Source organism: Pan paniscus, chromosome 2 (assembly GCF_029289425.2).
Source record: "Pan paniscus chromosome 2, NHGRI_mPanPan1-v2.0_pri, whole genome shotgun sequence".
NCBI lineage: Eukaryota > Metazoa > Chordata > Mammalia > Primates > Hominidae > Pan > Pan paniscus.
In genome coordinates this window covers 51,362,578-51,379,746 of record NC_085926.1, presented here as the reverse complement: position 1 = coordinate 51,379,746, position 17,169 = coordinate 51,362,578, and the positions used below count along the sequence as shown (strand labels likewise).

Below are 17,169 nucleotides of genomic sequence, written 5' to 3'. Positions count from 1 at the left end.
CCTTGTACAAGACTACACAGCTACTGAAGGCTACCTGCTGCCAAACAAACATGCTGAGTGGGCACTCTGTCCCAAACAGCCACAGCTCAAACTGATGATGATGGACACACACACACGGTTTAAGGCAGAAAAAACCATCAGTAGCTGCTGACCACAGGCCTTGCGCTCACCCCATCCCTTCCTTTGCATGGGCTCTACTCAGGCTTGTGTGGCAGCGTCCACAGCCCAAACTGAAGCTTGCCTGCTGTCAGCCAAGATAAAAATGAGTGTGAGTAGAGTCCAGACTGAGCCTGAAGAATTGAGAGGCCGAGAGTGACCTGTGCAGCAGTGGTGCTGGAAAGATGACGTAGGGCATTCGTGTACATGCACTAGGGATGTCTTCGATTCTTAGCTTGATTGATTAAACCAGGACTCTGAACAGGTTTAAAAATCCATCCTCTGTCAAAGGTTTTACTGACAACTTTCCACACAGTTGGTCAAAAAATAAAAAAATACAGAACCACAGCAGACAGTATCTTGTACACTAGAAATCAACATAACCGGATTCCCTTCTTATCGTTTAAAAAAAAAAATCCCCCAAAATCTAAGAACTTAGTTTTGGTGGTGGACAGGACTTTGATCCCCACCCAAATGAACCAAAATAACCCAGGAGATAATTCAAACCAAAGTGGTAGGGTAGAGAGGGGATCAGATTTTAAAATAACTGCTTTTGTGACACAAACATGACGCTGGGAAAGACAGGCTTGGGCTAGGCAGTGTCTCTGACGATGACTATCACCATGTGTTCTTCTTCTAGCTTGCCCAATGTCCTTAGTGCTGACTGGAGGTACTGCTGGGAAAAGTCGCAGGGTGGGAAGGCGTAGAGCATGCCTGTGCCGTCTCTGCCCTTGGACCCCCCCACTGGCAAGCTGATCACCCCTGCGGCCTGCTTCTGTTTCAAGTAGGAGACCAGGTTCCTGAGAAGCCGCCTCTGCAGACCGGGCTCCACTGTGGGCATCCCCTCAGTGCCAAGCCCACTGGGGGTTGCCTGGGTGGCTAAGAGGACCGCATAGCCGTTGGGGCTCCCCTGCTTGATGCGTCGTGTGACCTCGTCAAGCTTGGGCTGGTCCAGTCGAAGGCGCTGGGCGATCTTCAGCTGGGTCAGCTTGCTCCCAGAAGTGTGGTCTTTGAGGAGACTGCTGATCACCCCCTGGTCCCCCTCTAGGATGTGCATAGACGTGGGGAAGCAGCTGTTTTTCAACACCAGAAGCCCATTCCAACCCAGCTGTAGTGTCTGAGCGTACTCTGAAAGATTCTTCAGCTTTTTGGTCTCATGTTTTGGCTCTTCCAGAGGCTTGGGCTCGGCCTCTGTGGTCCGGTGATTGCGCTCGCTGTCTCTTGCCTTCTTCCCGTGGGAAGAGTCTGCAGCCTCGTGGTGGTGGTGGTGGTGGCCCCGTTCCTCAGCCCCATGTCTGCTGTTGCTGAGGGAGTTGCTGCTGGACTCTTTGGTCCCTTCACTGGAGTGGTTCTCCTTGCGGCTGCGCTCAGGGGTGCGGTCGGAGCCCCGCTCTGACTGCTGCCCACTGCCCTTGGTCCTACTCCGTTCCTCATATGGGGAATGGGTTGTCCTCCCACGGTCACTGGAAAGGCTTCTCCGTTTCCGCCTCTCTTCCCAGGGCTTGGGCAAACCACGGTCTCCATCTGCCCCCCAACGCTCACCACTCCGGCTGCGCACTGAGCGACTGTAGCCCTCAAGGCTGTTTCGGCGGTCAGAGCTTTTACTGGGGCTGGTCCAGTCCCCTTCCAAAAAAGTCCGGTCTCGGTCTGAGTACAGAAGGTGTGGGGGCGTCCTGTCCCGCACCAGGTCGGCGTCCAGGTTGCGGTGCCGGGTGTATCCATCTGTAAGCAGCTCATAATGCACAGGGAGTGGCGAGGGCTGGTACTGCTGGGGGTACCGAGTCTCCTCTGCTTTGGCAAAATCCACGCGGAGCCTGCGGTCTGGTCCACCCAAGGGAAAACCCCTCATTTTAGCACAGGCGGCCTGGGCTGCGTCCAAGCTCTCGTACTGAATATAGGCAAAGCTATCTCCTTTGACGTGATCAATGGTCCGAATGCTCCCAAAGCGGTCAAACTCTCGGGCCAGAGCCGCCAGTGACGTGTTAGGTCCCAGGCCACCCACCCAGAGACGAGTGGTGGGGTTGGCCTTGCCATAGCCTATCTTAATGGGGTTGCGACCAATCACTCGGCCCGACATGGCCACCTTAGCCCTATGGGCCATGTCCAGGTTCTGGAACTTGAGGAAGGCATAGGCACCGCCCTGGCCACGGGCAGGCCTCTTGATGACCACCTCCTCGATGATGCCATATTTCTCGAAGGCCCTTCGCAGCTCCACCTCAGATACGCTGTGGTCCAGGTTACCAATGAAGAGGTTGCGCGTGGCCCGCTGGTCATCCTCGGGCATCAGGTCCTCCTCACACACAGCTGGGTAGCCATAGGGGCGCCCACGGTCGTCGTACAGCCCGTAGTAGTCCAGGGCCCGCTCCCGGGACAGTCCCACGGCGGCGGCAGCAGCGGCATCCAGGGCGAAGGCTGCGGCGGCGTGACGGGCACGGGGCTCCCGCAGGGGCGGGGCAGCGACGGGGGACAGCGAGCGCTGCTTATACTGGTAGCCTCCGTGTAGCGGGAGGTAGCCGAGCGGGTCGGCGGGCGCGGGCGGCCCTGGGGGAGGCGTGGAAGCGGCGGCGCTGCTGCTGCTACTTCGCCGACTGCTCCCGCCGCCGCCACGCAGGTACACGGGCTCTACCTTGAGCGGGCGGTCGTAGAGCAGCAGCTGCCGGGCCAGGGCGTGCTGGCGGGCCTCGCGTGCGTCCTGTGGGTGCCGGAAATTCACGTAGGCCACACGGCCCAGCTCAGGCGTGTGCGACAGGCGGAGGCTGATCTCGCCGAAGCGCTTGAACTGGTGGAAGAGCCGGTCCTCGAGGTGCTCGGCGGGCAGCGCGGGGCTCAAGCTGCTGATGAGCAACGTCTTGTACTCAGGCGCGGCCGCGGATGAGCCGGGACACGCGGGCTCGGCCCCAGGCGGTGGCGGAGGCGGCGGCAGAGGAGACGCGCGGGGCGACATGCCGGAGGCGCCCGGGTCCCCCGAGGCCTTGCCGCCGCGTCCCCCGCCGCCAGCGCCGGAGCCCGAGGAGCGCCCGCTACTCGCGCGGTGATTCGCGTCCCCGGTGCCGCGGCCGTCGCGATGCCCGACCCCGCCGCTTCCGCTGCCGCGGGGTTTGTCGCGGGCCCGCGCTGGAACCGGGTGCTTGGCGCCGCCAGAGGCCTTGTGCGCCGCCCGCCGCCCGCCCGCCTCCGCCTCCCGTTCGCGCTCCCGCGGACGCTTGGCCGACGATGACGAGCCGCGCCCGCTCGGGCTAGAGTCTCGCTCGCTCTGCCGCTTCATGGCGCTGGCGCGGCGGGCGGGCGGCCCGTAGGTTTCTCACAGCAGCGGCGGCGGCGGAGGCGGCGGTCGAGGAGGCAGCGCCCCCGGCGCCGCCATCTTGGACAAAAGGACTCGGCGCGGCGGTGGCGGCGGGGCGGGGCGGGAGCGGCGCTGAGGGGCCGGGCATTGCGTTATCAAGGTGCGCCGTCCTGCCACGTGACTCTGCGGCGGGCGGAGCAAGACCCGCGCCGGGCCTGCGTCATCGCGCTGCGTCGCCCAGTGCCATGTGACCCTGTGAGTGCTGGGTGAGTGGGCCCGGGCCGCGCGCTCTGGCGCCACCGCGCGGCCCGCATGGCCGATGCTTGAGGCTACGCGGAGTGTAGTGAACCCTGAGAGGCCGGCAAGACGACCTAACGCTTTGTGCTCCCAGCCGTGCTTTGCCGCTCTGGGTCCAGCTATCTCCTCTTGCAAGCACTGGAGCCCGCGCTGATTGGAGCAGGAGTGGCAGCTTCCATGGCCGTTGGGACCTGGGGCATTGACCCAGTCAGTGGTCTCTTTATGTAGTATCCCCTCAGTCCTAGGACTAGGCTTGAGCAAACCCCACATCACCCTCGTTGGCATCTCCTGCCTGGGATCCGGCGTTGACAGCGCCAAGGACTAATGCATGCCTATCCTTAGACCCTGTCCAGGACCCAAGGCCCACATTCTGCGCATTCTCCACGTGCAGGTTCACCTGCAGCAGTCCCCGAAAAGGCCGTGAGGACAATTGCTGTCACGCAGGTAAAAACCGAAAGCAGAGACAAGCCTGCAGTTGCAGTTGATGGAGTTGGAATAGACTCTTTAACGCCACTCTTGGGTCCCACCCTCTTCTGTGGGCATCTGGGCAGATAGCAGGCTGGAAAGGTAGGGCCGTAAGAGCCAAGGATGAAGAGGCCATATGCACAGATAGTGCCAGCAGTTATCACAGCTTGCCACGCTGACCCCTCGCTGGCCAGTACCCTCCTGTTCATCACCTTCAGGACGACCTCTTCTCCCCAGCTGAGGTGAGGGAAAGGGTGCCCAGGTGCTCAAGCCCATTGAGGAAGCTTTCATTCTCCAAGGACAGTTGCTGGAGCCATGGTAGAACCTGACCCAATTTCCGGCACAGAATCCTTGCGATGGGGAAGAGCAGACCAAGTCATGCCCTCTTCGCACAATGAGAAAGCAGCTCCTGGAGTAGCTCAGGCAGGTGCAGGGGGAAAGGTCTTGGAAGAAAGCAATGGGTTCCACAGCAGCAAGGCCTCCTACAGGCAAACTGAGCTTAGGAGACACAAGTGAAGTGATCTGAGGCAAGAGCAATTACTTGGAAAGCACTGGTTCTTAGTCCGTCCTTTCAGGTAGTTTCTACAGGTGTCTTCATTGAGCCACAGCTCACACTAACAACTGGGTTTCCTAAGCACCAGTGCCACAGAGAGTGGCTTAAGAAGCAGACTCCAGCAAAACCCTGGACCTCAACTGTTAAGACTAATCTAGGGTAAACAAAGGCAAAAGGCAGCTTCCCACTCCCTCTTTGTATAAGCTGACTCCTGCCAGACTTGCAAAAACTGGAACAGACATCAGAGGCTTGGAATGGACAAAAGAGCAAGTAGGTGGCCAGGCCAACAGCATCTTTATAGAGATGTCAGTGCTGAAGTGCACTGATTGAAGATATCCTTGTGGAAAACCACACTCCAGACACCCTGTCTTGCTTGTACTGAGCCACAATATAAGGCCCTCCAATGTATTCCAGACTCACTCCTCCTAGAGCTGTGGCCTCCAGCTCTCTTGGGTGGGTAAGACAGATACTGTATCAAGGGGCAGGGTATCAAGCGCAGCACCCCCCGCCCCCGCCACCTCCTTTCTGCTGAGTGCCTGCTGCCCTCTAGTGGCACACACCCACACACATCAGCTGGCCCCAGCCCCTATGTCCTGCTCTGGTATTTTCAGCACTGGTGGGTTGAGAGATAAATGGGAATGAATAACCCCCCAAACTCTGCAACGGGAAAGCAGAAACTGGTAGGAGCCTCCTGGGGCAAAACCCCATTTTGGTATTCACTATAATTCTGCAAGGACAGCTAGAAATTTTTTTTCTTTAATAAAAAAATCCCAGACACACTTTGAAGTCCTAGAGTACACCAGCAACAGAAGGAAGGGAATCCCCTCATGGGGGTACTGTAGGGCCAGCATCATCAGGAAAGCTCCAGGCTTCACATCTGATACAGTATTGTCAGGAGCCCACTTAAAAAATAAATTACAAAAAGGCTGTTTTGGGAGTAAGCAGTTGAACTGTTTTTTCCCCCTCAGGTGCAACAGAGATTGAGCAGACTACAAATCGGTCCGTGCACTGGCTGCCTTGGGGGCATATTTAGGCATCAGTTCATTTATCTTCCGGATGTAGTCAGACTTTTCTGCACAGCCTTTGCATGTCTCCCCCCAGTCATCCAGAATCTTCTTCAGCTCTTTAACTCGGAGCTTCTTCAGGTCCACTGTGCTCAGGTCGATCTGCTTGTCTGGAGGAGAGAGCAGGGAGAGTCACTGGCTGGGTGGAGCACCTGCAGTCGCCCAGTAGTCCCAGAATATGTCACTCCCTGAACGGCCAAACCAGCCCTACTGGTTTCAGAGGAAGAGACATTTCCAGACACATTTACAGGCATGTCAGTGCCTACTGCCCCCACAAGAGGGAACTAGCCTCTTCACCAGGAAGGCTGGCCACATATTATGTCTACTACAGATATGCAGCGTGAACAAGGATAGGGACAGAGGCCACACTGTCCTTATAGGAGAAACGTGGTTCCCATCTTCCAAGTGCCTCTGACATAGTCACCACATACTAACAACTCCAGGCTGGTGACAAAGAGCAGCCCTGCTCAGGCCCTTGAGTTAGGAACTTACTCTCCATGACCACAGTGACCTGGAGCCAACTGGACCTGTACCAGGAAGACACAAGTAGGTCAACACAGGTCCTTGGCCATTCAAGTTTTTCAGAAGAGGCCCTGACTGTTTCTGAAGACTGGGACTATGTACACCAGAGACCCAGTCAGCAAGAGAGATGCTGTAGTTCCTAACTCTTGGGCTTGCATGCTTGGACATAGTGTTTCTTTTCAAAATAGTAAAAATCACTGGGGCTTCAGAGCTTGCAGCCAGAACCAGCCTGTTAAACCCAAGTCGTACCATGTCCCTTCTCTGCTCAAAAACTCCTAATGCTCCTAACTTCACGCAGATTAAAAGCCCTCACCAGCCTGCAATGCTCTCTGACTTGCCATGCCACTGGACACCTTTATCCTGCCTGTATCCTCTTCCATTAGCTGGCCTCTTGGCTAATCCTCACCTCCTTCAAAGTTTGCTGAAATATCACTTCTTCAATAAGGCCTATTCTGACCTCCACCCACTTCCATGCCAGAGCCCTCCAGCATTTAGCACCATCTGTCATACAATACAACCCACTCATGACTCTAGCTCATCATTTTCCTCTCCCAGATGGGAAACAAACCCAGAAGGTGCACAGCATTCATTAAGAAAGGACTAGGCATACTCACCATATTTTAGCTCACATATCTGGCTGTCCTTCTTCTTAAGCTTCTCACAGATCTTCTCCACAGGGATGTGGTGGGCCAGAGGCTTTGATACCTCATTGATGATTTTGGTGGCTGCATCATCTGTGGCCCCGATATAGTAGCACTGGAGCAAGAAAGGACAATGGCCTTCAGGAGGTGCTTGAGAGCCATCTCCTCCAAACATACTGACCATACTGACACCTTGAAACATCATCTCTCTGTAGGGCCTTACTTGTGTTTTGAGATAGGGCTCCCTGTCACCCAGGCTGGAATGCAGTGGCATGATCACGGCTCCCTGCAGCTTCAATCTGTTGGGTGGTGATCCTCCCCTCTCAGCCACCCTAGTAGCTGGGTCTACCGGTGTGGGCCACCACACCCAGCTAATTAAAACAAATTTTTTTTTTTTTTTGAGATAAAGTTTTGCTCTGTCACCCAGGCTGGACTGCAGTGGCGCAATCTCGGCTCGGCTCACTGCAACCTCCGCCTCCCAGGTTCAAGCAATTCTCCCTGCCTCAGCCTCCTGAGCAGCTGGGATTACAGGCGCCTGTCACCATGCCTGGCTAATTTTTGTATTTTTTAGTAGAGATAGAGTTTTGCCATGTTGGCCAGGCTGGTCTTGAACTCCTGACCTCAGGTGATCCACCTCGGTCTCCCAAAGTGCTGAGATTACAGGTGTGAGCCACCACGCCTAGCCTAAAAATTTTTTTGTGCAGACAGGATTTCACCACTTTGCCCAGGCTGATCTCAAACTCCTAAGTTCAAGCAATCCTCCCACCTTGGCCTCCCAAAGTGCTAGGAAGACAGGCATGAGCCACCGCACCTGGCCCACAGCGGCATTTTTCGGTGCCCTGCCTGTACTGGTAGTCAGATTCAGCCAGTGTAAACCCTGGACTCTTAACACATGCTCAGTCCAAGCTGACAGCCACCAAATGAATTTAAGTGTCACCAGGGTTCAAACCTTTAACAGAGAGAAAAGCCAGAGACTGTCAGAGAAATTCAAGTTAGAAAACCCATTGCTTCACTAGGGCTTTTGTCTTGGATTCGGCCCTTGCCTATCCTGTAGGCACCCTGTCACCTTCTCCTGTCCACATACATGCCAAACTCTTTCAGGCCTCTGGGCACTCACACTGCTGTTCCCTGTATGGGATGGTCTTACCCCACTTCAATGATAACCCTTCCTCAGAGACTTCTTGGCCACTCTAAATCAGCACCTGCTGGTCCATTTTCTTCATGACACCCAGACATTGCATTATTTGTGTGTCCGACTGTCACTTCTTTCCCCTGATATTCCCAGTGCCTAGCACATAGTAGGTCCTTAATAAAGACTAACAGGATAAAAAAAAAAAATCACAGTTGCAGAACACATGCTGCTTTGGGAAGGACACATAGAAGCACTTCAGTCTCACATTAGTTTATGGAGAGAGTAGCTGGCTTCCTAAACAGAGAGGTGGGCAAGGCCTTTTATCAAACGGCTGGTGAAGCCGAGGGTTAACATGAGCCAGGGCCAGTTGGGGAGGATCACCAGCTACTTACCAACCGATTCTCTTTGCCTCTTGCTTCCCGGCAGAACTTTATAAGTTCGTTTTCAATAGTGGCTGGTGAGAATGTGACATCTCTGTCTTTGAGGTCCTGGTAAAATCTTCCCAGATAAGAAATACAAACTGGAAAAGAGAGGGACGGGAGATGCTCAGCAATCACCAAGCTGTTCCAATCCACCAGAAAAGAACTCCGCCAGCAATTTTAATAGGAGACACGGAGATGAATCATTAGAGGTGAGCTTTTCCATCACCGATTTTTCTCAGGTGTCTACAGGTAGACAGAACCTGCTTCCAGGTGGCGGGGGTCCCCTGGTACACCCAGGGCATCAAAGGAGCAAGCATCACCCAATGACCTATAAACGACTTCTCCCTGCTCCTTTCATCAAGTTTAAGCCCATGGTGAACACGTGTCCTTGAGACGGGACTCACTGTGACCTCATAAATGGAGAGACTGGAAGGTGAAGAGAAAAATGATCAAAATGCTGCTGCTAATTTCCAAATACAACAGCGGACCCAGAGGTGCAGCTTCGTGATCCCAACAGACAGGGCGCAGCACCCACGGCCAGCCCTGGAGCTCCCGACGCCGAACAGGGAGCGGTAACCTCTAGATGGTGGTGGGGACAATAACTCAGGAGTAATGGAGATTTCAGGCCAAGTTTTCAACGGGATCTAGTCTCAACTTTTCTTCGTCGGACCAATGTTTTCTAGGCCCAAGAAAGATTTACTAGGGCGGGCGCCGGAGCCTCCTCATGCAGGCCCCGCGGGGACCTGCTGTCGCCCTCGCCCCCGCCCTCGCCCCCGCCCTCGCCCTCTTGGCCCCGGCCGTCTGGTGATGTTGTGGGGTTCAGCGCCGCCGCCAGAACGGTCACGGATCGCGGCCCCAGGCCCCCTATCCCGCACCTTCGCAGTCGCCCGGCCGCAGCGACCGGCTGCCCGGCAGCACGCTCAGAGCCAGCGCCACCGCCAGCCCCTGCGTGGCCCACATCCTCCTCATCCTCCTCCTCCTCCTCCGCTGCCGCCGCCGACCGACTGAACCGCACCCGCCGCGCCGCACCGCCTCCAAGTCCCGGCCGCGCGCCGTAGCTCCCCATTGGCGGGGGGCCCCCCGGCGCCCTCCCACATGCCCTTCCCCATTGGTCCAGGAGCCGCGAGCCCAGACGGGCGGCTCCACGCTGCCCTCCCTCATTGGCTGGTGGTGTCTGAGCCCTAGACAGTTGTCGGCCGCTGATTGAACCCGGGCCCGTCGCAGGAAGCGACTACAGCAGCGACGGAAACGGTGTGGGCCGCCATTTTGGGTAAGGGCAGCGACTGTGGCTGAGGCTGGGTACTGCTAGCTGAATGGGGTTCGGCCACGCCTTACATCTGTTGAGTTGACCCGCGTACCCCTGCCCTGGGCCCCAGGCTCCCTCGAAAACCCCTGCTGATCTCCTCGCCTGGACTCCGACTCGTGGTGCAGGAGTTCTGGGGTCAGCCAAGACAACAGGTTAGGCAGGAAGGGCGGGCGGCCGCAGGCAAGGCTCAAAGAGGTTTCTTTTTTCTTCTTTCATTCGCGTGGGCAACGGACCCAACCTTTGAAAGCCCACCTGCTGATCCTCCACCTGACCGGAGCCCGCCGTGCATAGCCTGATAGGAGACGTGCGGGGTGGACGGACTGCGGGACATCCGGAGGAAGGGCTCAAGGCGCGCCAAGCTCAAAGCTGGGCCGCCACTCTAGACCGTGGAGGGAAGCGCCCGGGCCAGATCATCGGTCGAGGACATGGGGTCGCCTCAGAGTGGGAAGGTGAGGGGCTCGGGAGGTGCCCTTAGAAGCTCTGAATCGTGGCTTGGTGGCTGGCCAGCCTCCTCCTGCCTCCCCGGCTAGGCCCTCGGGGTACCCCGCTGCCGTGGGACCTCCTGAGTGGGGTCCCGGGAATCACCAGAGAAGCACTGGAGGATGTTTCCTTTTCGACTGCCCTTTCAAGTGCCCTCCTGGCTGCCTGCCTTGAAGGCAGGATGCGGGAACGGTTGGCTCTACTCAGTGCAAAAAGGACATGTCTATGGGGCTAAAAAGGGCTTGGAGCCCGGCGACAAGGGTTGGAGAGGGGCACATCCTCTGCTCCCATTCAGTGAATTCAGTGGATCAGTATCACGTATTTATCTTTAATTCACATCACAGCAGTCAAGGAAGTGGGGAAAGGGGGAAAAAATCAAGTGGCAGATATTTACAACTAAAATTCACATTACTTGTTGGATTTTGAACATGCTACCACAATATATACAGTAAAATACCTCTTGGGACAATGGTACAAATTTTGTTTCCTTTAACTTTGCTTTTCTGGTACAGGTAAGATTTTTAAATCACTTTCTTTCTTTAAACATGAATACACAAAAGAAATGGTTAGAAGTTTCCTTGTTTTAAATAAGCACAGAATGCGGGAGGTTAAAAACACATTTATAGTGCTGAATACCAATTGGACATCACACTCTATACATTTTTTGCTCAAATTCCTGTACAAATACACAGCATTCAAATAGGTATTTACAGATAAGCTTGAAAGAATGAAAATCAGTATTTTACAATCTTTTCAAAGGGTTCTCATCTCTGGCCTCCCATTTCCCCTCAGACTGACTTATTCTCCAACAAAAGGGATTTCAGAATGTGTCCTTTTCATTTAGTTAGGGAAAATGGAGAGGGAAAACAAACGGTTTCACCTTGCATAATGCGAAGCCAAATGAACCCATACTCCCCTCCCTACCTCTTGTGCCACCAAGTGGAGAAGGTAGCTGTTCTTATGTGATGACTGCCTTGTCCAGGGATTGACTTTCAGAAGTGCCTTAAAATCTAAGCCCTCCTACCTATGAATCAAATCCAAAACTAGCCCCTAACCCCTAACCCTCTTAACACCTGTGAACACCAGATGGTCCAGAGATTGAAGCTTGCAAATGAATGTAGGCTGAGAAGCAGGCCAACCCTTTGAGGTGAGGGCTGCTGTAACTGACCCATATCCTCAGCAGCCTTCCGCCCCACTCTGCCTGGAGTGAACCTGGTGGTATCAGAAGGGACCCACACTGGTGATAAACCCCCAGAAAAACCCTGGAGGTAATTTAGACCTCCATCTTTCCCAGTAGGTTATTAGCATTTCTGTTAAACAAGCTGGGGTTTGTTTACAAGAGAAAAACACACTGACCATGGCCTTTACTGTCTGGAAAGAGGGGCAGTGGAGAAGGGACAAGGGGCTCGGGCCCAGGGCCTGGCTGTGGAGGTCATACAGGCCAGCAGAAGAAGAACTGGGGGCAATACGCCTGCCCAACAAGGCAGCCTTGTGACCATCATTAATGTGAACTCGAGCAAATAAAAGAAAAAAAATATTTTGTAGGCTTTTTTTAAAGTAACTTAAAAGCACCCTGGTAAAGTACTACTACACCCACCTGACCCTATCCCCCCAAATAATAAACTGAGAGGAAAATCAGTGCCCTGACTTGAATGAGTTTCCTCTAAAGACACCACTGCTCTGCTTTATAGTTTCCTATAAAGACACCAACAGACTGGGGAGACTGGAGAAACTACCCTCCTGCCAGCCCCGAACCCTGAGTGGTGGTCCCCATGGCCTGGAGTGGGTTGCTGTATGTGGCCACTTGGGAGATGACAATTCTACCTGCATGGCTATCTGCTTCCAAAAGGAGAAGCCCCCTCCCACCCTCTTTACCCAGGAGCCTGCTGAACCTGACCACATGTCCTCAGGGCCTGGAAGCCTGGCTGGGCAGCCAACCCCATGGCTCAGAGGTAGTGCTGAAAATCCCTGATTCAGGAGCTGATGGTAGGCATTCTGGATGCTTCTGAAAGCTTTGAGGATTTCCGGCGCCTGCCACACCCCACACTCTTACACCAGTCTCTCTACCACGTAGGAAGGGGACCAGCTCCCCCTAGGAGGAAGGTAGCTAGGATAGCCTCTCTGGCTCCATACCTCCACTCAAACCCCAGAGGGCGGGAGATAACCCTTGCAGATCCAGTCACCACTGGGGCTCCTGTGGGGCATGAGGTGTTTCAAGAATGGAAGGGAGCAAATGGTCAGAAATAATGTGATGGAGAGAAAAATCCAAGGTGGAGTAGGAGACGGCTGGCCCATTGAATCCTGGCGGTGCCCTGGGCATGCAGTTAGGCCAGTCACATGCCTGAGCCAGCAGGTTGGTCCAGCCAGCCCCTCAGTAGCACACTCCTGGATGGAAGAGGGGCAGGTGGGCAGGCATTTGTGCAAAACGGCTTGTGGCCCTTTTTCCACCTGTGACATGTCTATATGGTCCTTGCAATCCCTGAATGCAACCATGAACTCTTCTGTCCATACAGCAAAGGAAGAGGTCCTTAGTGCAATTTCCATTCGGTGCATCTCTACCCTGGAGGGAGGGCCTGGGCTCCCACTCCTGGGCCCTGCAGTGTGGCAAAGTGATTCTGTCTGTGCAATTTCTCCATGTAGCTCCACATGGTCCAGAACTGCAGGAGGAAGAAAGCATCTACTGCATAAAGGAAAGAAAGGAAAACCCATAGAAATGGAAATGTAAAAAAATAAAAAGGGAAGCCACAACCCTTCATGCTGCTGTGGCCTCTGTACATGGCAACACATGAGTTCACGGCAGTAGAACAGAGACTTGGGGGTGGTTCTCTCCTGAGTGCAAGCCTCTCTGGCTCCCTGGGGTGGGGCTGGGGGACTTGCTTTTCAGACCTGGAGTGATTGGCAAGCTGCTTACTGAGGGCGGCATCCCAGCCGCCTCGTTGCCCCTCACTGCTCCCCTCGGCCGTGCTCCCAGGCCATGCGGGCCTGCTCCTCCTTAGCGCTCCCAGGAGGCAATGGAGCCTTGCGGTGCAGGCCTCGAGGCCTCTCAGTCTCTTCACGCAGCAGCACCCCCTCATCGTGCTCCAGGGCCGGCAGGCGGGGGTGGTAGGGCTTGGGCGGCAGCGCAGGCGGGTCCATGGGGTCCTGAGGGATGACGCACCCTGGGGCTGAGTGGCTTCGGCATGGCTGGGCCTTGATGGAGTCCAGGACGGCAGACTCAGAGAGGCTGTAGTGGACAGGGAGGTAGGGTGGCTCAAGATCTTCGTCAGCATTCCAGGCCTGACTTGGCATGGAGTCCATGGTGTCAGTGCGAGGTGGGGCCTCCGAGGAGTGCCCAAAGTTACTCTCACTCAAGGAGGACACGCCGCTGCTGGCACTGCCGGACAGCGTAGAGTTGCTGCCGTCCAGACCTGACTGGGGGCTTGTGGGGGAGGCTGGGATAGGGTGGAGAGGAGACTGCGAAGGAAAGGGTGGGCATGTTAGAATCCCTCTCTCCAGACAGGCTGACTTGCCCGCCATAGGAAGACCAAGAGCCTGCTTATGAATGAACTTTAACCCTCATCAACAGCATGTTTCTTGTTTCTTCAGCAGCAAGCTCCCAGCTCCTCCCACCACCCCCAAGCCAGTGGAACTCCAGAATCATCTGCATTTCTGTGGCCAAAAAATTGCCCTGCCCTGGCTGCTGGGCATTGGTGCCCCCTGGTCCCAGGTCCCAGGCTGCCGTCGGTGGCTCTGGGATACTGACATAAAGGCTGGGTCATCAGGCCTGTTGAGGGGGGGCAGAAAGAACCCTGGTGGGCCGTGGACCAGAGGAATGTATTCTGCTGCTAAAATCTGTGATAGACTCAGTCTTTTCCAATTTGCAGACAAGCTAACAGGTAGGAAATTTTACTCTCCTGAGTTTTTCATAAAGTTCTTGCTTTTACTGAATTCTAGTTTGAAATGCTCTCTGATCCACCACAGGAACATTTGTTTAGCTAGCGAACTACAGTGTGTTGATACCTTGGTGCTGGCTGAGAGCCCCCAGGTTTCCCAGTGCTCACTGCCCACACACTCTTGGTACTGTGTGTTGTTGTCTCCAGGACCCTCTGATCTCCCTGCCCCCATCACATTTGCTGCAGGACACAAGTGTGCACCTGCAGCTCAAGTGTGGCTCTGGCCACCCCCAGCTTCTGCCAGGCTGGGGAGAGAGGTGAAGGGGAGGGCTCCAGTTCCTCCTGTAGACCCCAAGGGTGGTTCTAGAGCAGACGAGATGACTCATCTCACAGCCTGGTGGGGCTGCCGCTTCAGTACATTACCTTGCGCAGGGTCCGGGCAGGGAGGGCTGGGGGGGTATCACCCAGAGGGTGGTGGAAGGCGTCAAAGTGTAGGGAGTAATGACCTGCAAAGGGAACAGAACCAGAGCCTCAGCTGGGGGCCCTGCACAGACTTCATGCCAGCACCATCTTGCTGGGCCAACTGGGCAGGCATGAGAAGAGTCCCCTGGGGACCCCTCAGCATTGAGGGCTATGGATAAACCTCTCTTTACACTGGCCTTCTCCAAAACACAGGCTGCTGGGGTAAAAGAAACTCACTCCACACAGGAAGTCAGAAAAGTTGAGTGCTTCAGAGTCTGTGGAACAGGCCTCAGGCAGAGGCAGCTCTAGCCCACTGCTAGGCGATGAGACAGTCTGGTGAGAAGTGTGCCTGGCACAGTCAATTCCATTGTCTTCAGCCTTCTGGTTGGGATGGCCTTCCTAAGCTAACCTGCTGTACTCGGAAACCTCACTGACCCCAAAGCCCAGCAGGATCCTTCCTGTGGTGGGGGTGTTTTGGCTTTGGCTGAGTCGGCCCAGAGAATGGCCCATCTTCTCAGCTTAGATGGCTGTTGCTGTGGCCCTTGAGCAGAGTCTGAGACCAGGGACTATCGGGGGACCCGCTGGAGGTCTTCTTACCATGCAGCAGGCTTCGGGGAGGCACTGGGGGGGCCAGGATGTGCCCCATATGGGCAGACAGGAAGGGCTGGGCCTCTTGGGCTCCGCTATCCAGACTCCAGCTGCTGGGGGCTGCTGGCACAGCTGAAGGGTGGAAACAGATGGCATGAAGGGAGGTTACTTCTTGAGCCACCCTCTGGGAGAAGTACAGCTTGTGGCTTCTCCAGTGTGCACCACGTATCCAGCACACATGTGGGGCATGCCAGCACCTGGAACTAAAAACGCTGGCCAAGCAAGGCACTGTGGCCCACAGGGGAGAGTGGCCAGGGATTGAAGCTGCTTAAGAGGAGGGCAACAGAGTGAGTTTATGTCTAAAGAGTATTCAGGATGAGATAGCTGAATGTGCAGCAAGGAGTGAACGCCTGCAGCCTCTGGGATCTGCCAGGAGGAGAAGAGAAAACAGGACAGAAGAGTAGAGATGAGAATGAGAGAATACAGAGAGAGCACAGGACATAGAGCTCCTTGCCAAAGTCTAGAGTCAGCTCTCCTACTGCCCAGGCTCAGTGGGAAAAGCAGGGAGCAAGGACAGGTACCTGTTGGAAGAAACTGCAGCCCAGATCCAGCTGGACCCACTGCTTCCTAACAGGAGGAGGGAGGGCTGTGGAGCCGATGAGTACCCTTTGGCGTCTACAGAACCCCAGTTCCTAGCACCCACATGCCATGGATGCAGGGGTACAGTGGGCCCAGGAAAAAGGGAAGCACAGAGTGCCCTTCTGTGTTAAAGAAGGAGTCCACTGCCAGAATACTGTCCCCTCAGCCACAGTTGGGATGACAGACTTTTCAGGAGGAGAGAGGAATGATGGCTGGACCTTGGGGTCTGAGGGTGCCACTCTGCAGAAGCAGCAGTGGACATGTGAATTCTTTTGGCCAGCTCCTCCTAGAGAACAAATACCAGCAAAAAGAAATATGTCCTTTCTCTGTTGGAGCCAGGCAACTCTCCCCTTTGGGCTATTAGCAGCAGAGAAGCGGCTCACAATCCAGGTGCTGTCACTGGATTTGTTCTAAGGCCGTGGTAGCTACATTGAGCCTGAGTGGCTGAGGTTTGGTTTCTTCCTGGCCTAGACACAGAGATGGGAATTTCAGGGCCTAATGGGAGCTGACAGGCTTTGGAAGGGAAGGAGCTAGAGTCTGTCCTTTGAAAAGGATGTGGCCAGAGGGGCTGGGCCCCCTCAGCTGTCCAGGGATAAGACTGTGACATCCATCATCCTCTTCTTCCTCATTGTGCAGGAACTGGCGTGCGCTTGCAGCAGAACACAGGGTAAAACTCCACTGTCTAAACAGCCTCAGTTCTGAGAATTGCCCCGTCTCCTGGTATGGTTGATAGCTGGCGGCAGGAAGGAGGGGTGTGCCAGTGATTGAGTTGCAGGCAAGACACTTAGCTGTTGCCTGAAAGGAGGAAAGAATTCTGCATCTGATGAGCATCAGGTGGATTTCACCAAATAGCTTCCTTAGAGAACCTGAGCCATCCCAAGAACAGGCCCACTCACCCATGCTCTCTACAAGATGCAGCATGAGCTTCTTGGTGCTGAGGCTCCCTGTACCTTCCCCTCTCTGCCAAAAAAATCACCTTCTCCATAAAAAGCCACCAAAGAAATATCAGGGAATAGGAAGCTTAGAAATGGGTCTGGGCGGCTTCCCTAAAGGGGTTCCTGACAGCCCAGGATCTCAGATGCACACCTAGCCCTGGAAGAATTATGGGGTGCAGATGTTCACCCACAAGGGCTCAAAGGAGCTCTAGGGCAGGAAGGCTATGGGAGAAGAAGGCTTACAGGGCTGTAATGGTTTACAAAAGGGTCCCTGCCTGAGTGACTCCATATAAACCAGAAGCCATCAAGTTTGCCCTGCAGCCTGATGTCTGTGAGCAGTGGGGCCAGTAGA

General features: G+C 55.0%; 3 protein-coding genes and 1 long non-coding RNA gene across 12 annotated transcripts in view; 1 reads left to right on the top strand and 3 right to left on the bottom strand.

Annotated features, from left to right (window-relative positions):
- Positions 1-422: 422 nt before the first annotated feature.
- On the bottom strand, positions 423-4,030 carry RBM15B (RNA binding motif protein 15B). The gene has a single exon (XM_034956570.3). It carries the CDS (start codon positions 3,419-3,421, stop codon positions 749-751), a length of 2,673 nt encoding a protein of 890 aa, XP_034812461.1. The 5' UTR covers positions 3,422-4,030; the 3' UTR covers positions 423-748.
- Positions 4,031-5,488: 1,458 nt separating this feature from the next.
- MANF (mesencephalic astrocyte derived neurotrophic factor) lies at positions 5,489-9,612 on the bottom strand. The gene is made up of 4 exons (XM_003818799.5): positions 9,411-9,612; positions 8,506-8,633; positions 6,955-7,096; positions 5,489-5,928 (listed from the first exon to the last, which is right to left on the bottom strand). Exons 1-4 carry the CDS (start codon positions 9,502-9,504, stop codon positions 5,744-5,746), a joined length of 549 nt encoding a protein of 182 aa, XP_003818847.2. The 5' UTR covers positions 9,505-9,612; the 3' UTR covers positions 5,489-5,743.
- Positions 9,613-9,732: 120 nt separating this feature from the next.
- On the top strand, positions 9,733-10,894 carry LOC117979666 (uncharacterized). The gene is made up of 2 exons (XR_004670563.3): positions 9,733-9,805; positions 10,089-10,894. It is a non-coding gene; the product is annotated as an uncharacterized LOC117979666 (long non-coding RNA).
- DOCK3 (dedicator of cytokinesis 3) overlaps positions 10,630-17,169 on the bottom strand; it is a 711,442-nt gene continuing 704,902 nt past the window's right edge. For 6 of the 9 annotated variants that reach the window (XM_057301776.2, XM_055109993.3, XM_034956564.4 and 3 more), the window contains 3 exons: positions 15,253-15,375; positions 14,617-14,699; positions 10,630-13,774 (listed from right to left, as the gene is read on the bottom strand). In XM_057301776.2, the coding sequence (XP_057157759.1) occupies positions 13,265-13,774; positions 14,617-14,699; positions 15,253-15,375 (716 nt within the window). In that variant the 3' untranslated portion in view covers positions 10,630-13,264. The remainder of the gene's footprint in view (positions 13,775-14,616; positions 14,700-15,252; positions 15,376-17,169) is intronic. The other 3 variants (XM_034956568.4, XM_055109994.3, XM_057301777.2) reach the window with 1 other exon arrangement.